Here is a 21,428-nt window from a genome sequence, read left to right as displayed (position 1 = left end):
CCGGATCACATCTACAGATGCATCGGCTGATCACCCTATCCCCCAGGGCCAGGGTGTCTCTTCTGTGGTGACTGCAGAGTGCTCACCTTCTCGAGGGCCGCAGATTCGGCATTCAGGACTGGGTCCTGGTGACCACGAATGCAAGCCTCCGAGGGTGGGGGGCAGTCACACAGGGAAGAAATTTCCAAGGTCTGTGGTCAAGTCAGGAGACTTGCCTTCACATCAATATCCTGGAACTAAGGCCATATACAACGCCCTAAGTCAAGCGGAGACCCTGCTTCGGTCCTGATTCAGTCAGACAATATCACCGCAGTGGCTCATGTAAACCGCCAAGGCGGCACAAGGAGCAGGGTGGCGATGGCGGAAGCCACCAGAATTCTTCGCTGGGCGGAGAATCACGTAAGAGCACTGTCAGCAGTGTTCATTCCGGGAGTGGACAACTGGGAAGCAGACTTCCTCAGCAGGCACGAACTCCACCCGGGAGAGTGGGGACTTCATCAAGAAGTCTTTGCGCAGATTGCAAGTCGGTGGGAACTGCCACAAGTGGACATGATGGCATCCCGCCTCAACAAAAAGCTACAGAGGTATTGCGCCAGGTCAAGAGACCCTCAGGCGGTAGCTGTAGACGCACTAGTGACACCGTGGGTGTTCCAGTCGGTTTATGTATTTCCTCCTCTTCCTCTCATACCCAAGGTGCTGAGAATCATAAGAAAAAGAGGAGTGAGAACAATACTCATTGTTCCGGATTGGCCAAGAAGGACTTGGTATCCAGAGCTGCTAGAAATGCTCACAGAGGACCCATGGCCTCTGCCTCTAAGACAGGACCTGTTGCAACAGGGGCCCTGTCTGTTCCAAGACTTACCGCGGCTGCGTTTGACGGCATGGCGGTTGAACGCCGGATCCTAGCAGAAAAAGGCATTCCGGATGAGGTTATTCCTACGCTGATAAAGGCTAAGACGTGACGGCTAAACAACATCACCGTATATGGCGAAAATATGTTGCTTGTTGTGAGGCCAGGAATGCCCCTACGGAGGAATTCCAGCTGGGCCGTTTCCTTCACTTCCTACAGTCGGGAGTGACATTGGGCCTAAAATTGGGTTCCATTAAGGTCCAGATTTCGGCCTTATCCATTTTCTTTTAAAAGGAACTGGCTTCTCTTCCTGAAGTCCAGACGTTTGTAAAGGGAGTGCTGCATATTCAGCCTCCTTTTGTGCCTCCAGTGGCGCCTTGGGATCTTAACGTGGTGTTGAGTTTCCTGAAGTCACACTGGTTTGAGCCACTCAAAACCGTGGAGTTAAAATTTCTCACGTGGAAGGTAGTCATGCTATTAGCCTTGGCTTCAGCTAGGCGTGTGTCAGAATTAGCGGCTTTGTCACATAAAAGCCCATATCTGGTTTTCCATATGGACAGGGCAGAATTGCGGACCCGTCCACAATTTCTGCCAAAAGTGGTGTCATCCTTTCATATGAACCAACCTATTGTGGTGCCTGTGGCTACTCCTGACTTGGAGGATTCCGAGTTACTAGATGTGGTCAGGGCTTTGAAGGTTTATGTAGCCAGAACGGCTAGAGTCAAGAAAACTGAGTCGCTGTTTATCCTGTATGCACCCAACAAGCTGGGTGCTCCTGCTTCAAAGCAAACTATTGCTCGCTGGATCTGTAACACGATTCCGCAGGCTCATTCTGCGGCTGGATTGCCGCTTCCAAAATCAGTAAAAGCCCACTCCACAAGGAAGGTGGGCTCTTCTTGGGCCGCTGCCCGAGGGGTCTCGGCATTACAGCTTTGCCGAGCAGCTACTTGGTCAGGTTCGAACACTTTTGCAAAGTTTTACAAGTTTGATACTCTGGCAGAGGAGGACCTTGTGTTTGCTCATTCGGTGCTGCAAAGTCATCCGCACTCTCCCGCCCGTTTGGGAGCTTTGGTATAATCCCCATGGTCCTTACGGAGTCCCCAGCATCCACTAGGACGTTAGAGAAAATAAGATTTTACTTAACGGTAAATCTATTTCTCGTAGTCCGTAGTGGATGCCTGGCGCCCGTCCCAAGTGCGGACTTCTTCTGCAATACTTGTATATAGTTATTGCTTAAATAAGGGTTATGTTTGGTTGCATCAGGGTTGATCTGATGCTCCGTTGTTGCTCATACTGTTAACTGGGTAAGTTTATCACAAGTTATGCGGTGTGCTTGGTGTGACTGGTATGAGTCTTGCCCTGGATTCCAAAATCCTTTCCTTGTACTGTCAGCTCTTCCGGGCACAGTATCTCTAACTGAGGTCTGGAGGAGGGACATAGAGGGAGGAGCCAGAGCACACCAGTATCCAAATTCTTTCTTAAAGTGCCCTGTCTCCTGCGGAGCCCGTCTGTTCCCCATGGTCCTTACGGAGTCCCCAGCCTCCACTACGGACTACGAGAAATAGATTTACCGGTAAGTAAAATCTTATTTTTACCTCATACCCCCATAGTTGTGGATAGGAATATGCACAGTATTACAGTACTGTATGTACGGGAAATGCGCTAGATGAGTGACATTGTTTTATAGCTGCTATATATTGCACAAGTTATGGAAAAGTCAGGTTGGATGTGCCTTCTTGAATAATATTTAACAATAAATGCTTTGTGAACATATTACATTTAATCTTTAAGGTTGTTATTGTTATTTCTTCTTCAGGTTCCATGGTCTCCACAGGGTTAACCTTGGTGGAGACCAGGATCGGGCACCGAACAGCAAGGCTTTTGAGCCTCCCAGGATGCACTAGGTACCTCTCCTCTAATACTCTCCCCACAGTTCAGTTTTTGCTTGGTGCCAGCGGGAGCTAGTCACCAATGAACAGTGGAGCTGCATGATGCAGCCCAAGGTTTTACATTTTTACTTTTTTTTTTTTTTTACTTTTTACTGAGCATGCAGCGCTAAGCAGTCCATGGGACACCAGCACTGCTGCTCCATCACCAGCACAGCAACACCAGCCACGGCTAGGTGATTTCAGCCGGACCCTGGCACCTTCCGCTAGCAGGGGCATGCAGGGACACCCCGGACTGCACCCGGACTCATGGGGGACAAGGTAAGGCAGATTCCTGCTTGTGGGACCCGTGAGCACAGCAGTCCTATACGGCCAGTCCGGGGAGACAGACCGGTGGTGCTGATCTGGTCCCAGACTATTGCGTGACCTTGGGCTCCACTAGTCCACCAGGGCTTAACGTTACTGGTGCTGGGGAACATTATGACAGGCCAGGGAGCCGGTGGTGGATATCAGCAAGGGGAGGTCAGCGATTCCCCAGCCCAGGGCACCATTCTGCTGAGGTTTTCAGACCCTGGGCTGCTCCTCCCTCACCCTCCTTCCTCACAGAGATGCTGAGCAGCCATTACAATAGCTCTGCAGGTTTCTGGGAATACTGGGTTTAGTCTCCCTGTATACAGATGGAGCCGCGCTCATCTGTGTGGCTCCATCGCAGACGTGCACTCCCGGCGTGACTAGGCGCTCCGTCCGCCTAGCCCCGCCGGGAGTTCAGAGACGCTCTCCCATTCAATAGAATAGGGCGTGTCTCCGTCACGGACGCACGTACACAGGACGGAGACGCTCTCCCATTCTAGTGGATGAGGTGCGTCTCCGTCACGGGTGCGCCCACCCGGACGGAGACGTTGTAGTCGATCGGTGCGCCCAGGAACAGACGGAGCCACGACTAGCGTGGCTCCATCTGTACCTCACCTTTGGAGTCAGGTTATACACAGTGCTGTTTCCTACTAGCTCTCTTCTAATAGCTGGGTCATTTATATCAGTGCCCACAGCAGTTAAATTGTATTTCTGCGTTGTATGTGACTTATGCTAGTGCTGCTGTCTGTACTTTTTTCTCTGTACATTATATTGCTTTCCCTGTACCTTTCTTGTTACAGTAACACTTGAATACTGTTGTGTACAGGGTTTACTCTCGCCACACATTGCAAATTATTGTATTTGTGCAGGCTCATTGTCACATACTATTCTCCGTTACAAGCTGCACATTGCCATATTGTGTGTGTACATTCCTTGTAGTTATGTCTAACAAAGGCAAGGCAGCTACACAGTCTGGAGCTTCTACTCTTATATTATGTAAGACCTATAACACAGAGGTTTTACTTCAGGATTTATTACAGGATGGTCAGTGCACTGCTTGTTTCTTTTTCATCCACTAGGGGTCACTGGAGTACTCTTGGGATATGGACGGTGTTAGCAAGGACTGGGCACTGAATATTCAAATTTCAGTAACTCTCCTCCCCTCCATACTCCCAGAATACCTCAGTGTTTTTTCGGTGCTCACATGGACAGGAAGCACAAGTGTGGACCTCCAGAGGGGGACATACATTTTTTACTTTTAAACATTTTTGTTTTTATTTTTTATATATTACAATCCTTTCCCAGCTTCCACAAAAGCTATGGGTCCAGGATTACAGAAGCTGCTGCGTGCAGCTCTTGGCGTGTCGGGCCTCACAAAGGAGCCCCCTCACAGCCACAAGCAGCTCAGCTAACAACAGCTGAGGCTGCAGAAAGGACTGAACGGAGCTTGCTGGAAGAAGCCCCGTCAGAGTCCAAGTACATCAGCTACTTCAGCTGAGAATGCAGAACAGAGCTTGCTGTAGAAGCCCCGTCAGAGCACAGGAACCAAGGTATTTATGACCGGGGCGGTCAGCTCACGCTGCCGCCCCGCCGTGTGGGGGGACTGCTCTGTGCGTCGCCCCAGGCATCCCGCTGCTGCGTCCCCGCCACCGCTGTTATCAGCTCACCGCCGCCGCTCCCCTATTCCCGTCTGCCGCTCCGAGGGACGCGCTGGACGGCCGCTGCAAGCGCCGTTCTCAGCGCTCCCTGCCTGTAAATCAGACCGCGGACAGCGTTCAGTGCTGCCGCGGTCTGTTCCTGTAACGGCCGGAGGCTTAGGGGAAGGTAACCACTCAGACCGCGGACAGCGTTCACTGCTGCCGCGGTCTGTCTCAATAACGGCCGGCAGCTCAGCACGGCCAGCGCTCCCTGCACACGCTAAGGGCTGAAACACACTACACGGTTTTTGCCGGCCGGGAAAAAGCCGGAAAGCTTTTTCCCGTGCCGGCATTGTAGTTAACAGTGTGAGGGGTAGGGTCCCTTCACACTGCACGGCCCCGACCCGGCTGCCGGGTTGCAGCCGGGTCTCACCACTGGAAGGTCCGGCGGCCGGGCGGCCGCCGGGCCGTCTTTGGAGCCAGTAAACCATGTGTGTGAAGGGGAGCTTTCACACACAACGGTTTCTTCTGCAGCCGTGTCTGATGCTGCGCATGCGCACAGCATCACACACGGCTCAAAGCCGTCCTGTGTGATAGACACTGCCGGTTTCTCCCGGATGGCAGAAAGCCGGACAAAGTTTGTCCGGCTTTTTGCCATCCGGCAAAAACCGTGTAGTGTGTTTCAGCCCTAAGGGGGTAGCAGGGGGGGGGGGGAGATGCCGGCGCCTCAGATCACTCAGACCGCGGTCAGTGCACACTGCTGCCGCGGTCTGTCCCTGTAAAACAGCCCTCTAGTAACTAGTGGGCTCATGCTGGGCAGTCAGGAGTTTCCCTGTCCCTATTACTTGTAGCGCAGCTGCAGGGGGGGGGGGGGGGGGGGAGATTATGCCACAGCAGCAGCAATACACAGCCTATGCTAAAGAAGGGGCTGCATTGTGTTATATATGCATTCGTGTAGCACTTGTTATACCATAGACAATGTTATACCATAGAAAATGTATATAAAATACTGTATGTATGTATATATATATATATATATATATATATATATGGTCATGTAACGAAATATGCTATATGTTCTTTGACTATAAGCACATGGCTGGAGGCCATTTTAATCATACTTTCTGTTTCTTTTCCAGAACGTTCCTGTCCTACAACACTGCTCCACTGGATGGCGCAGGGGTGTTGGTAGGAATTTTTGAATCAGGTTTCTTATGGTCTGGCCACGTGCACTGCACTTTGACCATCTACACATTTTCGCAATTTTACTGAGGTGGAATTGGTTGGTCTTTGTCTATTTATTTGTCTGATTACATAATAAGTCAGTCACCAGCAAAGATGGAAAAGTTGTTTCACTGCAATGTCTGTACCAGTGGGTTCCCGGTGAGTTCTACCACGTGCACAGTATATGTTATACTCCCATTTCATCTCCTATGTTGCAAAGATAGTTTTCATTTGCCTTATAAATTCCCAGTTTCTGCTATGTTGCAATCCTGACGATTCTATGCCAGGCCTAACTGCGCAAGATGAATGTGAGAAGGGTGAATAGATCAGCAGTCAGATAGTGTGGGTGCGTCAGTCTCTGAAGTTTACAGGGACTGAAGAGGCTCTGACAATATATAAGGTGGTCTTTACTAGGCCACAGATCTCCAGCGTGGACTCTCTAAATAAGATGTTAATAGGATCCTGATACACAGGTTTCTAAACCTCGCCGATTTCAGTCTAGTTACCCGTTTCCACAGTCAGTGACATCTCCATGGGAGCTGTGCTACAGTCGCTGTATACAGCAGCAGGGGTCTTGCTTCGACCGTGTTTGGTTGGCATTTGGGTAACTACGGCGTTGCTTGTCTGGATAACAGGACTCAGGTCCGCCCTACAAAACGTCCACCTTATGCTTCTCGCTGATCAAATCTGCTGATTATCTATGTACAGCTTCTACGGACGTCTGCCTAGTCAGTTCTCGCCTTTCAGCGTCACTCGTTGTGGCACGACAAGAGCTCTGGCTGCATCCTTAGCAGGCGGAGGCAAAGGTCGAGAGAAGCATTACCTTATGCAGCCACGCCTGGTAGGCGAGGTCGAGGAAGTGGTTTTCAACAAACCAACGCCAGTCGTCCGGACGCTAAGGTCACCGGCAAGCCAGTGGCATGACGGGCTCCCAGCCCATCTCGGTTCTCCAGTTGTGGTAGCACGCCTTCAGACGTTTCATTTGGCATGGTTGCAGATATCCACAGATGGGTGGATCCGCAATTTAGTGTTAAAAGATAAGAGTTCGACAGTCTACCGCCTCTGCGGTTTGTCAACACAGGACTGCCTGTGTAGGACGGCAAGAGGGCGGTTCGGTAAATTGCCTTTCACTCTCTGCTGGAGTCAGCAGTTTTGATTCCGGTCCCTGTACACCAACAAGGTCACGGTTATTATTCCAGTCTGTTGTGGTACCAAAACCGGATGGCTTGGTCAGGCCAATATTGCATATTTACTACGGATTCAAGATGGAATCTCTGCGGACAGTACTTGCAGGTTTAGAGCCACAGGAATTCATGATTGCGCTGGATCTCGAGGATGCGTACTTACACATTCCGATTTGGCCACCTCATCAGAGGTTCTTGCGTTTGCAATACGGCAGATCCATTATCAGTTTCAGGCTCTACCGTTTGCCCTCTCGTCAGCGCTTAGGGTATTCACCAAAGTGATGTATGTTTTGATGGCTCATCTCATATTCCTGTAAGTGATAATAGTTCCGTACTTAGACGATTTGCTCATCAAAGCTCCGTCTCAACCAAATGCGCCTTCAACATGCGTTGCTAAGGTACAATGTGCTGGTTCAGCAGGGTTGGTTTGTCATCTTCAAGAACTCACATCGGATTCCGTCTCAACTACTTCATTTCCTAGGAATGATTCTCGATACGGTAGATCGAGGAATTTGTCTGGCAGAACAGAAAGTACAGACTATTCGTCATCTGGTACGATTAGTGCTCAAGCCTCGGTATGTTTGTGCATTCGCCTGTTAGGCACAATAGTGGCGGCTTTCAAAGCACTTCTGTTCGGAAGATTTCACTCACTTCCTTTTCAACTGCATGTGCTCGCACAGTGGTCGGCCTCGCAGCTGCAGATTCATTAGAGGGTGAGATTGTCTCCACGGGCCAGTGTTTCTGTACTCTGGTGGCTCCAAGTACACAATCTAACCGCAGGAAATCGGTTAGGCGTCTGGAATTGGATAGTTCTAATCACAGACGCGAGTCTCAGAGGTTGGGGAGCTGTAGTTCAAAATTGTCAGCTCCAGGGTCTCTGGGAGGATCACGACAGATTGCTGTCTATAAATGTCCTAGAACTCCGACCAATTTACAATGTGCTACGACAAGTAGTGCACTTGCTTCGGTCTCAGACTGTCCAAGTGCAGTCAGATAATGCAACGGCGGTCGCGTACGTCAATAAACAAAGGGGAAAGAGAAGCCGCATGGCAATGCGGGAAGTAGCTCGAATCCTCAATTGGGCCTAACATCACCAAGTGATATTGCCGGTAGTGTTCATTACGAGAATGGACAACTGGGAGGCGGATGATCTCAGCCATCCGGATTTTCATCCAGGAGAATGGGCATTAAATCCAGAAGTGTTTCACATGTTGGTCCAGAGGTGGGGTTACCCTCAAGTGGACCTGATGACATCTCGCCACAATCACCAAAAGCCAGTATGTGTCCAGAACGCGAGATCCAAAGGCAGTGGTAGTGGATGTTCTCATGATTGCGTGGCCGTACAGCCTCGGGTATCTGTTTCCACCGTTTCCGCTGCTCTCTCTGTTGCTTACTCGCAGACGATCCTTGGCTGCTTCCGCTACGTCCGGACCTGTTACGACAGGGTCCATTCCTTTACCCCGATTTAGCGCGGATGCGTTTGAAGGGGTGGCTGTTGAGACCGCCCTCTTAAGAAGAGAGGGCATTCCATTATCGGTTATAACAACCATGTTACGTGCTAAAAATCCAGTTATTACAGGATTTGGCGTGCCTATATAGGTTGGTGTGAAGCTCGGAAGTTTCCGACATCATCTTTCAAGTTATCCCGTCTTTTGTTATTTCTACAAACGGGGTTAGATGGAGGACTGCGTTTATCTACACTAAAGGTGCAGGTATCTGCTTTGTCAATTTACTTTCAAAGAATATTGGCTCTATTGCCGCCTCACACACCTTTTCTGCAAGGTGTTCTCAGAGTACAGCCTCCGTTCATTCCACCTACAGCGCCATGGGACTTGAATCTGGTTTTAGATTTTGTACAGCTTCATACTTTGAACCCTTACATCAAGTGGATGTTAAGTTTTTCACTTGGAAAATGATTTTTTCTCCTACCCTTAGCTTTGGCAAGGCGTGTTTCAGATTTGGGTGCATTGGCATGCAAGCCACTGTTTGTAGTGTTTCATGATGACAGAGCGGAGCTTCGTACGAATCCCGCTTTCTGGCAAAAGGTAGTGTCACATGTTCACATCAATCAACCAATAGTAGTTCCTGTGTTAACAGGGCAGTCTGGAACTTTGGATGTGGTACGCACATTACGCGTTTATGTATCCCGAACGTCTACAGTTTGTAAGACGGATATGTTGTTTGTTCTCTAGGATGCTGCCAAAAATGGGTTGGCCAGCTTCTAAGCAGACCTTATCCAGATGGATTATACTGACCATACGTCAGGCTTACCTTCATGCTAAGTTACAGCCGCCTACATCAGTAACGGCTCATTCCACACGTTCTGTGGAAACTTCAGGGGCATCTGGTCGTGGGGTTTCTACGACGCAGAATTGCCGTGCGGCTACATAGTCATCAGTGCACACGTTTGTGCGCTTTTACAAGTTTAATACGTTTGCGGCATCAGCATCTAGCTTTGGCCGCCTAGTGTTACAGGTGCCAAACAGCTCTCCCGCCCACGAGGGAAGCTTTGGTACGTCCCAAGAATACTCCAGTGACCCCTAGTGGATGAAAAAGAAAATAGGATTTTGGTACTTACCAGGTAAATCCTTTTCTTTGAATCCATAGGGGGCACTGGACGCCCACCCAGCGCAGTTTTACCTGGTTGTGGTAAGTTCAGGGGATCTTATGGTAACACATTCTCACCGATTTATCGGTTATGGTGTCAACTGGTTAGTTGTCAGTTACGTTATTTGTCAACTTTATTGTTGTCCGTTATGTTATAATATTATAGGTAATTCTCCATTGTTCATCCTCTCTATCCTGTCCGCCTCAGGAAAAAAACACTGAGGTATTCTGGGAGTATGGAGGGGAGGAGAGTTACTGAAATTTGAATATTCAGTGCCCAGTCCTTGCTAACACCGTCCATATCCCAAGAGTACTCCAGTGCCCCCTATGGATTCAAAGAAAAGGATTTACCTGGTAAGTACCAAAATCCTATTTTTGTGCCCCCAGCCCATCAGCTCCCCCAGCTCTAGAGCCTCCATGGGTCTCGTTTTCTAACATGCTGACAAAAATTGCTGACCATATTGGAACCCGATCTGTGGCTCCCCGTATTGGTCTCCCACAGCTATTACGGCCTGTTTATCAGTTCATGCCAGTCCCATCCGTCACTTCTTGCTGGTTGGACTTATTCTCCAACTCTATACAGAGTCTGTCTGTTTCATCGGCTGCATTTCAGAATATGTTACAGGGCCAGGTGACAGTGCTTACACATACTTGCCACTAAGCTGTGCCATCCTTACAGTCTACGCCACTCAGATCAGGCTGAGGTCTCTGATGCAGACTCCCCCTCTGGGGAGGAAGAGGTACAGTACAAATTTTCTGTGGGTGCTTTAGTTAGTATGCTTATATTCTCACTCCAGCTGGAGGATACTGAACTGGACCCAAAATGTAATGATCCTCTGTGTAAAAGACAGAAGATGGTAATAGCTGAGTTTCCACACACAGATAATTTTTCTGAGGCTCTGAATGAGGCATGGAAAACTCCTAGCAAGAATTTTATGGTTCCATAAAGGCTGATCTCCTCCTTTTTATCCGTTGATTGTACAGAATGGGAAAACACACCAACTGTGGATGCTCATGTGACACGTTTAATTAAAAGTTCCATTCTTCCGATTCCAACAGCGTCCATTGGACACGTGTCTTAAATCTTTATATTCACTTACAGGTGCCACAGCAAAACCTGCCACAGCTATGGCCTGAGTGGCTAAAGCCAAGGAAAACTGGGCAGATGCATGTGAAAGCAGTTTTCCTTCGGAAGCAACCAAGGATCAACTGTCTTTAATTGCCAACATCAGAGATGCCGCCTATTACATTTGGTAAGCCGCTCTGGAAACTGCTCTATTGTCCTGTAAGACTTTGTCTGCTTCTGTATCATCATGCTGTATTGTTTGGCTTCATTCCTGGAAGTCAGATTCTGACACTAAGAAAGCTCTGGAAGCACTTCCATACAAAGGCAAATATCTTTTTGGGCCAGACAGGGCCAGCGGTCCTGTTCTACGCTGTATTTGGTTCAAAAATACAGTGGGTATCATCATCCCATCCTCAGTCTAAAATTACTGAATAAATACGTCAAAGTGCCCAGGTTTTGAATGGAAACCCTTCGTTCCATAGTCCTGGCTATGCGGCCTGGGGATTTTATGGTCCCCCTGGATATACAGGATACATACCTCCCATGTACCTATAGCAGCACCCTGTCATCGACAATACCTCTGATTTGCTGTCCTCCATCAGCATTTCTAGTTCCAGGCCCTACCCTTTGGTCTTTCCACAGCATCTAGGGTGTTCACCAAACTCATGGCAGTGATGGCTGCTCATCTTCGATGACAGGGAATTCATATACTCCCTTACGTGGACAACCTCCTTCTTCTAGCACATTCTCCAGAGGTCCTCCACCATCATCTCCAGATGACAATGCCATTTCTTAAGAGTCACGGAAAATGCTCAGGACAACACCACATCAATTGTTTATATCAATCGGCAAGGGGGCACTCGCAGTGCCGCAGCAATGCAGGAAGTAGCATGAATTCTTGCCTAGGTAGAAATCTATCTTCTGGCCATCTCTGTGATCTTCATCCCTCGGGTATAAGCAGACTTCCTCAGTCGATAGGATGTGCACACCAGTGAGTGTTCTCTACACCCAGATGTCTTTCAGCTTCTGGTGAGCAAATGGTGTCTTCCAATCGTGGACCTTATGTCCTCGAGACACAACCACAAGGTACCCATGAACGGGTCAAGAACACAAGATTCTGACAAAACATTCATGGATATACTACCAGTCCTGGGGAACTTTTAATCTGCCTTATCTCTTCCCTCCAGTATCTCTTCTTCCCAGAGTACTATGCAAATTCAAAGAGGAAGGTGGCAGGTACATCCTAGTGGCTTTGGCATGGCCCAGGCGTCATTGGTTCACAGATCTCCAGTGTCTCTCCTTTGATGTGCCCTTCCTCCTTCCTCTTCGACCAGAACTTTTATCTACACCCGGACATAGTTTGCTAGTCTTTGACGGGATGGCTCTTGAGTTAATCATCCTAAAGAATAAAGGGTTTTCCACTGCAGTTAATGCTTCAGGCTCGAAACCAGCTTCAGCACACATTTATTACCACGTCTGGCACTCTTACTTTCAGTAGTGTGCTCATCGCCACTATGATCCTCTGGTATTTCTGATTCCTAGACTTCTGGCATTTATACAAGCGGGCCTCACCATGGGCCTCTTCCTGGCTTCTCTTAAAGTACCGGTCTCTGCTCTGTCTGTCTGGTTTCAGAAAAGACTTGCTTCATTACCAGATGTCCATACCTTCCTGCAAGGGGTACTTTGGATTCAACCTCCCTTTGTTCCTCCAGTGGCCCCTAGGGATTTGTCCTTGGTTCTTCGGGCCTTGCAACAGCCTCCCTTTGAACCATTGGATACTGTTGACCTCAAATTATTAACCACAAAGACTCTCTTCCTCTTGGCCATTACCTCAACCCGACAAGTTTCTGACTTGGGATCACTCTCCTGTAGTCCCCCCTTTTTGATTTTTCATCATGACAGGGCTATTCTTCAGACTAAGCAGGGATACCTACCTAAGGTAGTCTCCAAGTTCCATATCAATGAGCCAATTGTGGTACCGGCCTTTTAATAACCTGGCCTTTCACAAGAGGAAGCTTCGTTGGACATGGTCCGTGCTCTACAGACCTGTGTGAACGGTACTAGTTCTATTTGGAAAACAGATTCATTATTTCTCTATGGATTCCACAAGTGGGGCTGGCCAGCCAATAAGCAAATGTTGGTACGTTGGCTTCACACGACCATCTCACAGGCTTTCACGCAGGCAGATCTTACAGTTCAAAGTACCGTCTCTGCTTATTCTACTTGCTCTGTGAGTCCTTCATGGGCAGCCAACCATGGCACGTCTGCTAAAAAAACTTTGCAAGGTCGCTACGTGGTCTTCTGCCCACACGTTTCTTAGGTTCTATGCATTTGATACGTTGGCCTCTCAGGTGCAACTTTTGGCCGGAGCGTTCCCTTCTTATTGAAACTGCTTTGGGACATCCCCAAGGTTACCCCTTTAAAGACCATGAAAAACTTACCCTTGTTAACTCTTTTGTTTCTTCAAGGCCCATGGGATCCACAGTGCGCCCACCCTGACGCACCTAGCTTTAATAGGTTACTCTTCTCTGTCAGCAGTTCCTTTCTCCTACAAGTGATTGTTTCCTGTGTGTACCCTTCTTCTTTCTCTTCTCTCTAGCTCCTGCTTTAGGCTTGTTACCTTGCCCACAGCTCAGGCACTTCAGTCTTCGTTATGAGGGGAGAGGGACCCAATGCATCCTGGGAGGCTCAAAAGCTTTGCTGTTTAATACCTGATCCTGGTCTCCACGAAGCATACCCCAGGGTCAACACTGTGGATCCCATGGACCTCAAAGAAAAAATTAATGAGGGTAATTTTTTTTTTTTTTTTTTTTTACCGTAACTCTAATTATTTAAGTTCCAACCCCTGTTGAGGGTTACCTATATAAAACACTATCCTGAAAATGTTTTCTGAGAATATACTTATTCCATTCATCAATGAATGACCTGTTTTGACAAGCTTGTTTCTTCATTATTACAGAAGAGTGAGGGACAATCTTTTGCACAGAAGATTCAACTTCGTGTCCCTTCAATGGAGTCCCTATTCCGAAGCCCAGTAAAGGAAACTTTGTTCCGTTCTCCGTCAAAAGAATCTCTTGTTAGAAGTGGTTCTCGCGACTCCTTAAACCGGATAGAGTTGGACAGTCCTGGTCCTGTGTTTGATCCTCCCTCTGATATTGAAAGTGAGGCAGAAGAATCAATGAGCAATCTGGAGGGGCTCAACAGAGAACAACTTTTTCATCGATTGCGTAGGATGGAGAAGAGCTTGGGCAACTACAGAGGGAAATATTCTGAGGTATGGTAATATGATTTTTTATTTTTTTTCCCCATAGTTGCTGGTAGTAAAGTAAAATAGATTATGAACCTCTTTTTCTAAATATTTACATTTTTTTTATTTTTATTATTTGTAATACCTTATTAATGCCCTGTTATAAATTTGTAGGGTACTACAAGTTTTATCAGCACCATACAGAGCAGTAATACAAATAAGGTAGACTTAGTTACAAAATATAGGGCAGCCAGCATATTTATACATAATTGCAAGCGTGTGTGTGTGTGTGTGTGTGTGTATGTATGTATATATATGTGTGTGTGTGTGTGTGTATGTATGTGTGTGTATATATATATATATATATATACATACATACATACATACATACATACATACATACATACATACATAGAATTTGACGGCAGATAGGAACCACTTGGCCCATCTAGTCTGCCCCTTTTTATATCCTTTAGGTAATCTCAACCCTTTTTGAACCTTAATTCTTTGTAAGGATATTCATATGCCTATCCCAAGCATGTTTAAATTGCTCTACAGTCTTAGCCTCTACCACCTCTGATGGGAGGCTATTCCACTTATCCACTACCCTTTCTGTGAAGAATGTTTCCCTCCTAAACTTTGTTAAAACCTTTGGTATATTTGAAAGTTTCTATCATGTCCCCCCTTTCCCTTCTCTCCTCCAAACTATATATGTTAAGATCTTTTAGCCTTTCCGGGTAAGTTTTGTGATGTAGGCCATGCACCATTTTAGTTGCCCTTCTTTGTACACTCTCTAATGTATTTATATCCTTCTGGAGATATGGTCTCCAGAACTGGACACAGTATTCCAGATGAGGCCATACCAATGACCTATACAGTGGCATTATTACTTCTTTTTTCGTACTACTGATTCCTCTCCCTATGCAACCAACATCTGACTTGTCTTTCTCATTGCTTTGTTGCATTGCTTTCCTGCCTTTAAGTCACTTGAAATAGTGACTCCTAAATCCCTTTCCTCCTCAGTAGTTTCCATTATAGTACCCTTGATACTATATTTAGCCTTTGGGTTTTTGAGACCCAAGTGCATGATTTTGCTTTTTTTAGTATTAAACTGTAGTTGCCACGTTCTTGACTATTTTTCAAGCCTAGCTAGGTCATCAGTCATTTGTTTTACCCCTCCTGGTGTGTCTACCCTGTTGCGTATCTTTGTATCATCTGCAAAAAGGCACACTTTCCCTTCAATACCATTTGCAGTGTCACCAACAAAGATATTAAAGAGAACTGGTCCGAGTACAGATCCCTGGGGTACTCCACTGGTAACATTTACCTCCATAAATTGCACTCCATTTACTACAACTATCTGTTTCCTATCCTGCAACCAGGTTCTTATCCATTTAACTGTTTTATAATCCACCCCCACACTTTCAAGTTTATTTAGCAGTCTGCGATGTGGGACAGTGTCAAATGCCTTACTAAAGTCTAGATATGCTACATCTACAGCTCCCCCTTGATCTATTATTTTCATCACAGAGTCAAAAAAGTCAATAAGATTTGTTTGGCATGATCTCCCACCAGTAAATCCATGCTGTTTTGGATCCTGTAAGTTGTTTGATTTAAGATATTCCACAACTCTTTCTTTTAATACAAAGTAATTGTGAAACATGCAATATCACAAGAGAGCGCTAGATACCGATCATTACTATATAAACATTTTATTCAATCACATAAAATAAAAGCATAAAAAATGTAATGCATATTTTCATAAAAGAATTATTCTCACTGCTGATATTATTTACACGCTGCCATATACTGTATCCCAATTGTATATTGCACAGATGTCCACATCCAAAAGACCAGTGTGGCTGGTTCGCTCCAAAGCAAATTATAAAGTCCCAATTTGTTTTAGGGAATGTGAATGGTGTTCACTAGATGGTGAATATTCAGCTGTATAAACGATGGGCGCTATGCTACTACCTCCCCCGACCGCCAAACAATTTTGTGCTCACCACTTATTCCTTAGAGTATCATGTGAGGCTGGCTGTCAGCATGCGGAATCCGTTGTGGTTGGTGGGAGCGGCGGTGTTCTATTCAGTACACCGGGGAGGGAGGGCGCCGTTCGTAGCTGTAGAATTCAGGCAGTTTGCCGTGTGCTGGAGTCCGGACTGTTGTGCTGTGCTTGTGTAGATCTCAGGGAAAAACAGCAGCGTGAGATGTCCTTAACACGTTTCTCCGTGAAAATCAAACCACGGTTTTAACATTACTTTCCCTACTACTGATGTAAGGCTTACTGGTCTGTAGTTACTTGCTTCTTCCTTGCTTCCGCTTTTGTACAGTGGGACTACATTCGCTCTTTTCCAGTCCTCTGGAATGGCACCTGTTTTTAGTGACTAGTTAAATAATTCTGTTAATGGTGCCACCAGCACATCTTTTAGCTCTTTTAGTATCCTTGGGTGTATCCCATCTGGCCCCACTGATTTATCCACTTTTAGTTTTGAAAGTTCTGTTAGGACCTTCTCCTCTGTAAATGTAGTTTCATCGACCTTATTTTTATGAATGTCCTTGCAACTTAACTGTGGCCCCTTCCCTTCTCCTTCTGTAGTAAATACTTGTCAAAAATAATTATTTAGGTGATCTACTATTGCGTTGTCTCGCTCCACCAAATTCCCACTCTCTGTCTTAAGTCTTATTATTCCTCCATTTGATTTTCTCCTTTCATTTATATACTTAAAAAAAAGTTTTGCCCCCTTTATCTACTGACTGGGCCATTGTCTACTCAGCTTCTGCCTTGGCACGTCTGATCACTTTCTTAGCATCCTTCCGTCTGTCAAGATACACCTCTTTGTCATTATTATTTTGAGTCTGTTTGTATTTCCTAAAAGCCATTTATTTTGCTTTCACACTAGTTGATACTTCTTTTGTGAACCACACTGGCTTCCTTTTCCTGGTGCTTTTCCTAACCCTTTTGATACAAAGGTTTGTTGCCCGTAGCATTGCACTTTTCAGTTTTTCCCCACCTCTCCTGCACCCCTTCCAAGTTCTTCCAGTCCGCCAATGAATCACTTAAACATCTTCCCATTTTTGCAAAGTCAGCATTTCTAAAATCCAACACCTTGTTTTTGTGTGACAGGAGTTGGATCCTGTCTTTATACTAAACCATGCTGCTTGATGATCACTGGATCCCAGGTGCTCACCCACATATATGTCGGATATCCTGTCACCATTTGTAAGAATTAAATCTAATATTGAGTCTTTGCGAGTGGGCTCCCTCACCGATTGCTTGAGAGATGCTCCCTGTAAGGAATTTAGAAATTTGCCACTTGTAGCTGAACTTGCAAAGGACTCCTCCCAATTTACATCAGGTAAATTAAAGTCTCCCATGATTATGACTTCTCCCTTTAAAGCCATTTTAGTGATGTCCAAGAATAGGTTCCTGTCCAAATCCTGCCCCTGGCCTGGTGGTCTATAGATCACCCCAATGCGAATAATGTCCTTCTCCCAGGTTTCTGTGGTGACCCAAAGGGCCTCAGTTTTGTCATCAATATTTTGTATTAAAGTAGCATTTATGCTTTTTTTCACATATATTGCTACCCCTCCTCCAATTCTCATTGCACCATGACACTGTAATTGCCGCAATATCCAGGTTATCCAATGTCATTATCACAATTAGCTCTGGAATTTTGTCTCCTAAGCTAGCATTTGCACACATAGCTTTAAGAATTTTGTTTGTGCATCTTTTATTAGTAGCCATGTCCAGACAGTACAAAAATAAATGACAAGTGTAAAGTTGTATATGCTAAGTCCATTAATAATTTTTTTCATTACAGCTGGTAACAACATATAGGACTGTGCAGAGGGACAAAGAGAAACTTCAGGTGAGGTTGGACCTATCATCCTAATGTATTTGGGGGTATTGAACTATTTGTTTCACTTAAACCCACAGCATGCCAATAAGATATAGTCGCTTATATCAGTATCGCACAAGTTCTGCTTGGCCAATGGTAACATTTTATGGCACATTTGTGTTGTATTCACCTTGTTTGTGAATGGTCCGCTGTGCATTGCTACTGTAACTACAGGAGGGCGCACAAGCATCGCTGCTAAGGTAGGAAGAGAGTGCTGTATAATGAGCAATACTCAATGGTGTAGTTTCATTTAACAATGATCCTTCAGATCTACACATTTTTATCTTTTTGTTTTTAATTTTTTAACCCAACTTTTTAGTTACATTTTTCTTTATTTATTTTAATTTAATTTTTTTACCATTTTTTTTCCAGTCCATTTTGAGCCAGAGCCAGGATAAAGCATTAAGGAGAATTGGAGAACTGCGAGAGGTAAGTTTTGAGCCTCTGTTCTGTTAGCATTAGCCAGATAACTGGTTCATTCTGGACTCAGCAGCTATAAATTTTAAAACCTCAATCCTTCTTCATCCCTTTTGATCACATTGCCATGGAGGTCTAGCTGTCAGAGTTGACATTAGGGAGGTGTTGCTGCACTCGCTTTTATGCTTTTTAGGAGAATGAAGTAAATTTTCTTGGGAGGTTCTATGTAAATTGAGTTGTCTAGCCTCTGAAGAATAGTAGTAGGTAATTATGGAAGTTTGACACAGTGCTGTACCCGGTGATGCTCAGAGGTGTTTATAGTGTGTGTGAGTTGCTTTACTCGTTATATCAGTAGATTAGTAAATTAATACATTTAATCAGAGAAATATACATTTATCTGTAATAATATAGCAGGCCTATTAAACAAGCATTAATAGCTACTGTATAAAGATACACATAATGGATGGAGAGCATCACTTCTGTATTGCACGACACCCTATACAACTTTGTAAAAGTTTGGGCCCCTTGGAAAGTCCACTTTGAGGCTGAACCTCCCTTAAGCTGCTACTATTTTTTTTCCTTTTTTTACTAGATCTTGATCCGAGGCACCAATAGGCCAAAGCTTTAACTGTTCTCAGGATGCACTGTACCGCCTCCTCTATAGCCCCGCCTCCAGGCACTGGAGCTCAGTTTGTGAGTTGATGCCTACAGGTGGGGCTGCGCTAGGCAGCCCTGAAAAGTTATTTTTTAGAATACTTCAAGGGCCGCAGCACTTTCTGTGTCGTTATGACATGTTGTGCTGCGGCTCCATCACCTCCCTCAGCGGCGCTGCATACTCCCGCAGCCTGATTCCCGGGTGCTTGCAGCGGAGACACACCGGTTTTCTTCAGGCACACCACGGCTCTTATTCTCCAGGATCGCATGGCTGCACTTGAAGGGGGGGAGGTAAGGTAAATCGCGATCCGGTCGAGGTCCCAGGAGATGGACCGTGCCGCTGGCATGGATACTGTATCACACAGGGACCCCACTATATCCACCGGGATCCGGTCTGAAGATCGACAGTATCTAGGTCGACAATGTTTAGGTCGACCACTATAGGTCGACAGTCACTAGATCGACGTGGATGGAAGGTCGACAGGGTTTCTAGGACGACATGTGCTAGGTCGACAGGTCTAAAGGTCGACATGAGTTTTTCACATTTTTTTTCTTTTTTTGAATTTTTTCATACTTAACGATCCACGTGGACTACGATTGGAACGGTAATCTGTGCCGAGCGAAGCGAAGGCACCATGCCCGAAGCATGGCGAGCGAAGCGAGCCATGCGAGGGGACGCGGTGCACTAATTTGGGATCCCGGTCACACTACGAAGAAAACGACACAAAAAAAAATATCCTCATGCCGACCTTTAGACCTGTCGACCTAGCACATGTCGACCTAGAAACCCTGTCGACCTTCCATCCATGTCGACCTAGTGACTGTCGACCTATACTGGTCGACCTAAACATTGTCGACCTAGATACTGTCGATTTGATGAACCACACCCATATCCACCAGGGCAAGGAGCACAGGTACAAAAGACTCCACAGTACCCTGTGGTGAAGTCCAGCAGAGGGGATAAAGCGCTGACCTGTAGCCCCTACCCCAGCTCCGGGCGCCATCTACTGCTGGTGTTCCCGCCCTGGAGCTGCATCTCTCTCTGCTTCGCTCCTTGAAGAGATTTTGGCGCCATTACATAGCTGGGCTGATCTCCGGGACTGCTGGGCACTGTCTCCTCTGTAAAGCCGTCTGTATCATCAGCGCTGTGCATTTAGAGACACTTAAGTATTTTACATGTCATTTAGACAGTGTTAGTTAATAACAAGTGTACGGCTATCTGAATATTTAGTACAAGTATTCTGTGATATACATCCAGTGTTTACTGTTCATTGTTATATCTGTATACATACATGCTTACATCCAGTGCAGTTGTATTGTTATATGTGATAATTCCTGCATTGTACCTGTGACTGAGTGTGCCTATAGCTGCTGTGTGGATTCCACTCTCGTGTATCACACGTTTGCTATCACTATATTCTGGACCCTGGGGAACTAGGTGCTTCAGGGTCTCATATAATATATAGTGTTACACAGGGTGTACTGTTTGTATTTCTCACTGTGTTTTTCAGTCACCCCACGCCTAAGGTTAAATCCCATATAAGGTTTGCTTCACAGGGCAGGACATCCGCGGACGCTCCTGCATCATGCAGTGCTGTCGTAGCGGATTCACCAGTGGGGGAAGTGTTAGCTGCTGGTTCAGGCTCTGGGGCTCATACATCTCTCAGTCAGTCTGTGGCACCTGTGGTCAATCAAGACCCACCTTGGGCAGCTTTTTCAAATATGCTGACTACGCTTGTAATGCGTCTCACGCCCCCTGTGGGGCCTCCTGTGCCATTACAGCGACATATTGTCCCTGTAGTTAATCCGCCATGGGCGGATACTTTGTCTACCCAGTTACAGCAAATTAAATCAGACTTTGGTTAGACAAAAGTCCACCCCACGTCCCTCTGGGGCCAAGGGGTCTTCTAAGCGGGCCATTTCTTCCTCACAATCCACTAATATTTTGGATAATTCTTCCAATGAGGATGGGGAATATACTGATCCATCAGTCACTGATGCAGTTGCTTCTGATGAGGTATCTCCAACCCAGGTTGGTGTTCCAACTTGTGGAGGCTATCAAGCTGATTCTCCAAATTGATGATGTCATTGAGCCTCCTGTTACATCTAAGAAACCTGATAAGTTTAAACGTCAGAAGGTTGTTAAAGTAGTTTTACCACGTACTGACCTCTTAATTGACATATGTCAGGAATCCTGGTCATCTCCAGGAAAGAAGTTTTCCCTGTCTAAAAAGATGCTAGCTCGTTATCCTATCCCTGCGGAGTTGAGTAGCAAGTGGGAAACTCCACCGCCGGTAGACTCTCATGTCGCCCGTCTTGTGGTGTCATCTACTCTGCCTGTGACCACTGTCACCTCACTGAAGGTACCGACAGATAAGCGTGTGGAGGGATGCCTGAAGTCTA

At 46.2% G+C, this 21,428-nt stretch overlaps 1 protein-coding gene across 8 annotated transcripts in view; it reads left to right on the top strand.

The window, feature by feature from the left end:
* Nucleotides 1–21,428, top strand: part of GOLGA4 (golgin A4) — a 347,782-nt gene that overhangs the window by 102,475 nt on the left and 223,879 nt on the right. For 6 of the 8 annotated variants that reach the window (XM_063922575.1, XM_063922574.1, XM_063922579.1 and 3 more), the window contains 3 exons: nt 13,765–14,079; nt 17,877–17,924; nt 18,327–18,383. In XM_063922575.1, the coding sequence (XP_063778645.1) occupies nt 13,765–14,079; nt 17,877–17,924; nt 18,327–18,383 (420 nt within the window). The remainder of the gene's footprint in view (nt 1–13,764; nt 14,080–17,876; nt 17,925–18,326; nt 18,384–21,428) is intronic. The other 2 variants (XM_063922581.1, XM_063922582.1) reach the window with 1 other exon arrangement.

This window comes from Pseudophryne corroboree, chromosome 5, assembly GCF_028390025.1.
Source record: "Pseudophryne corroboree isolate aPseCor3 chromosome 5, aPseCor3.hap2, whole genome shotgun sequence".
NCBI lineage: Eukaryota > Metazoa > Chordata > Amphibia > Anura > Myobatrachidae > Pseudophryne > Pseudophryne corroboree.
This window is presented reverse-complemented; position numbering and strand designations above follow the sequence as displayed.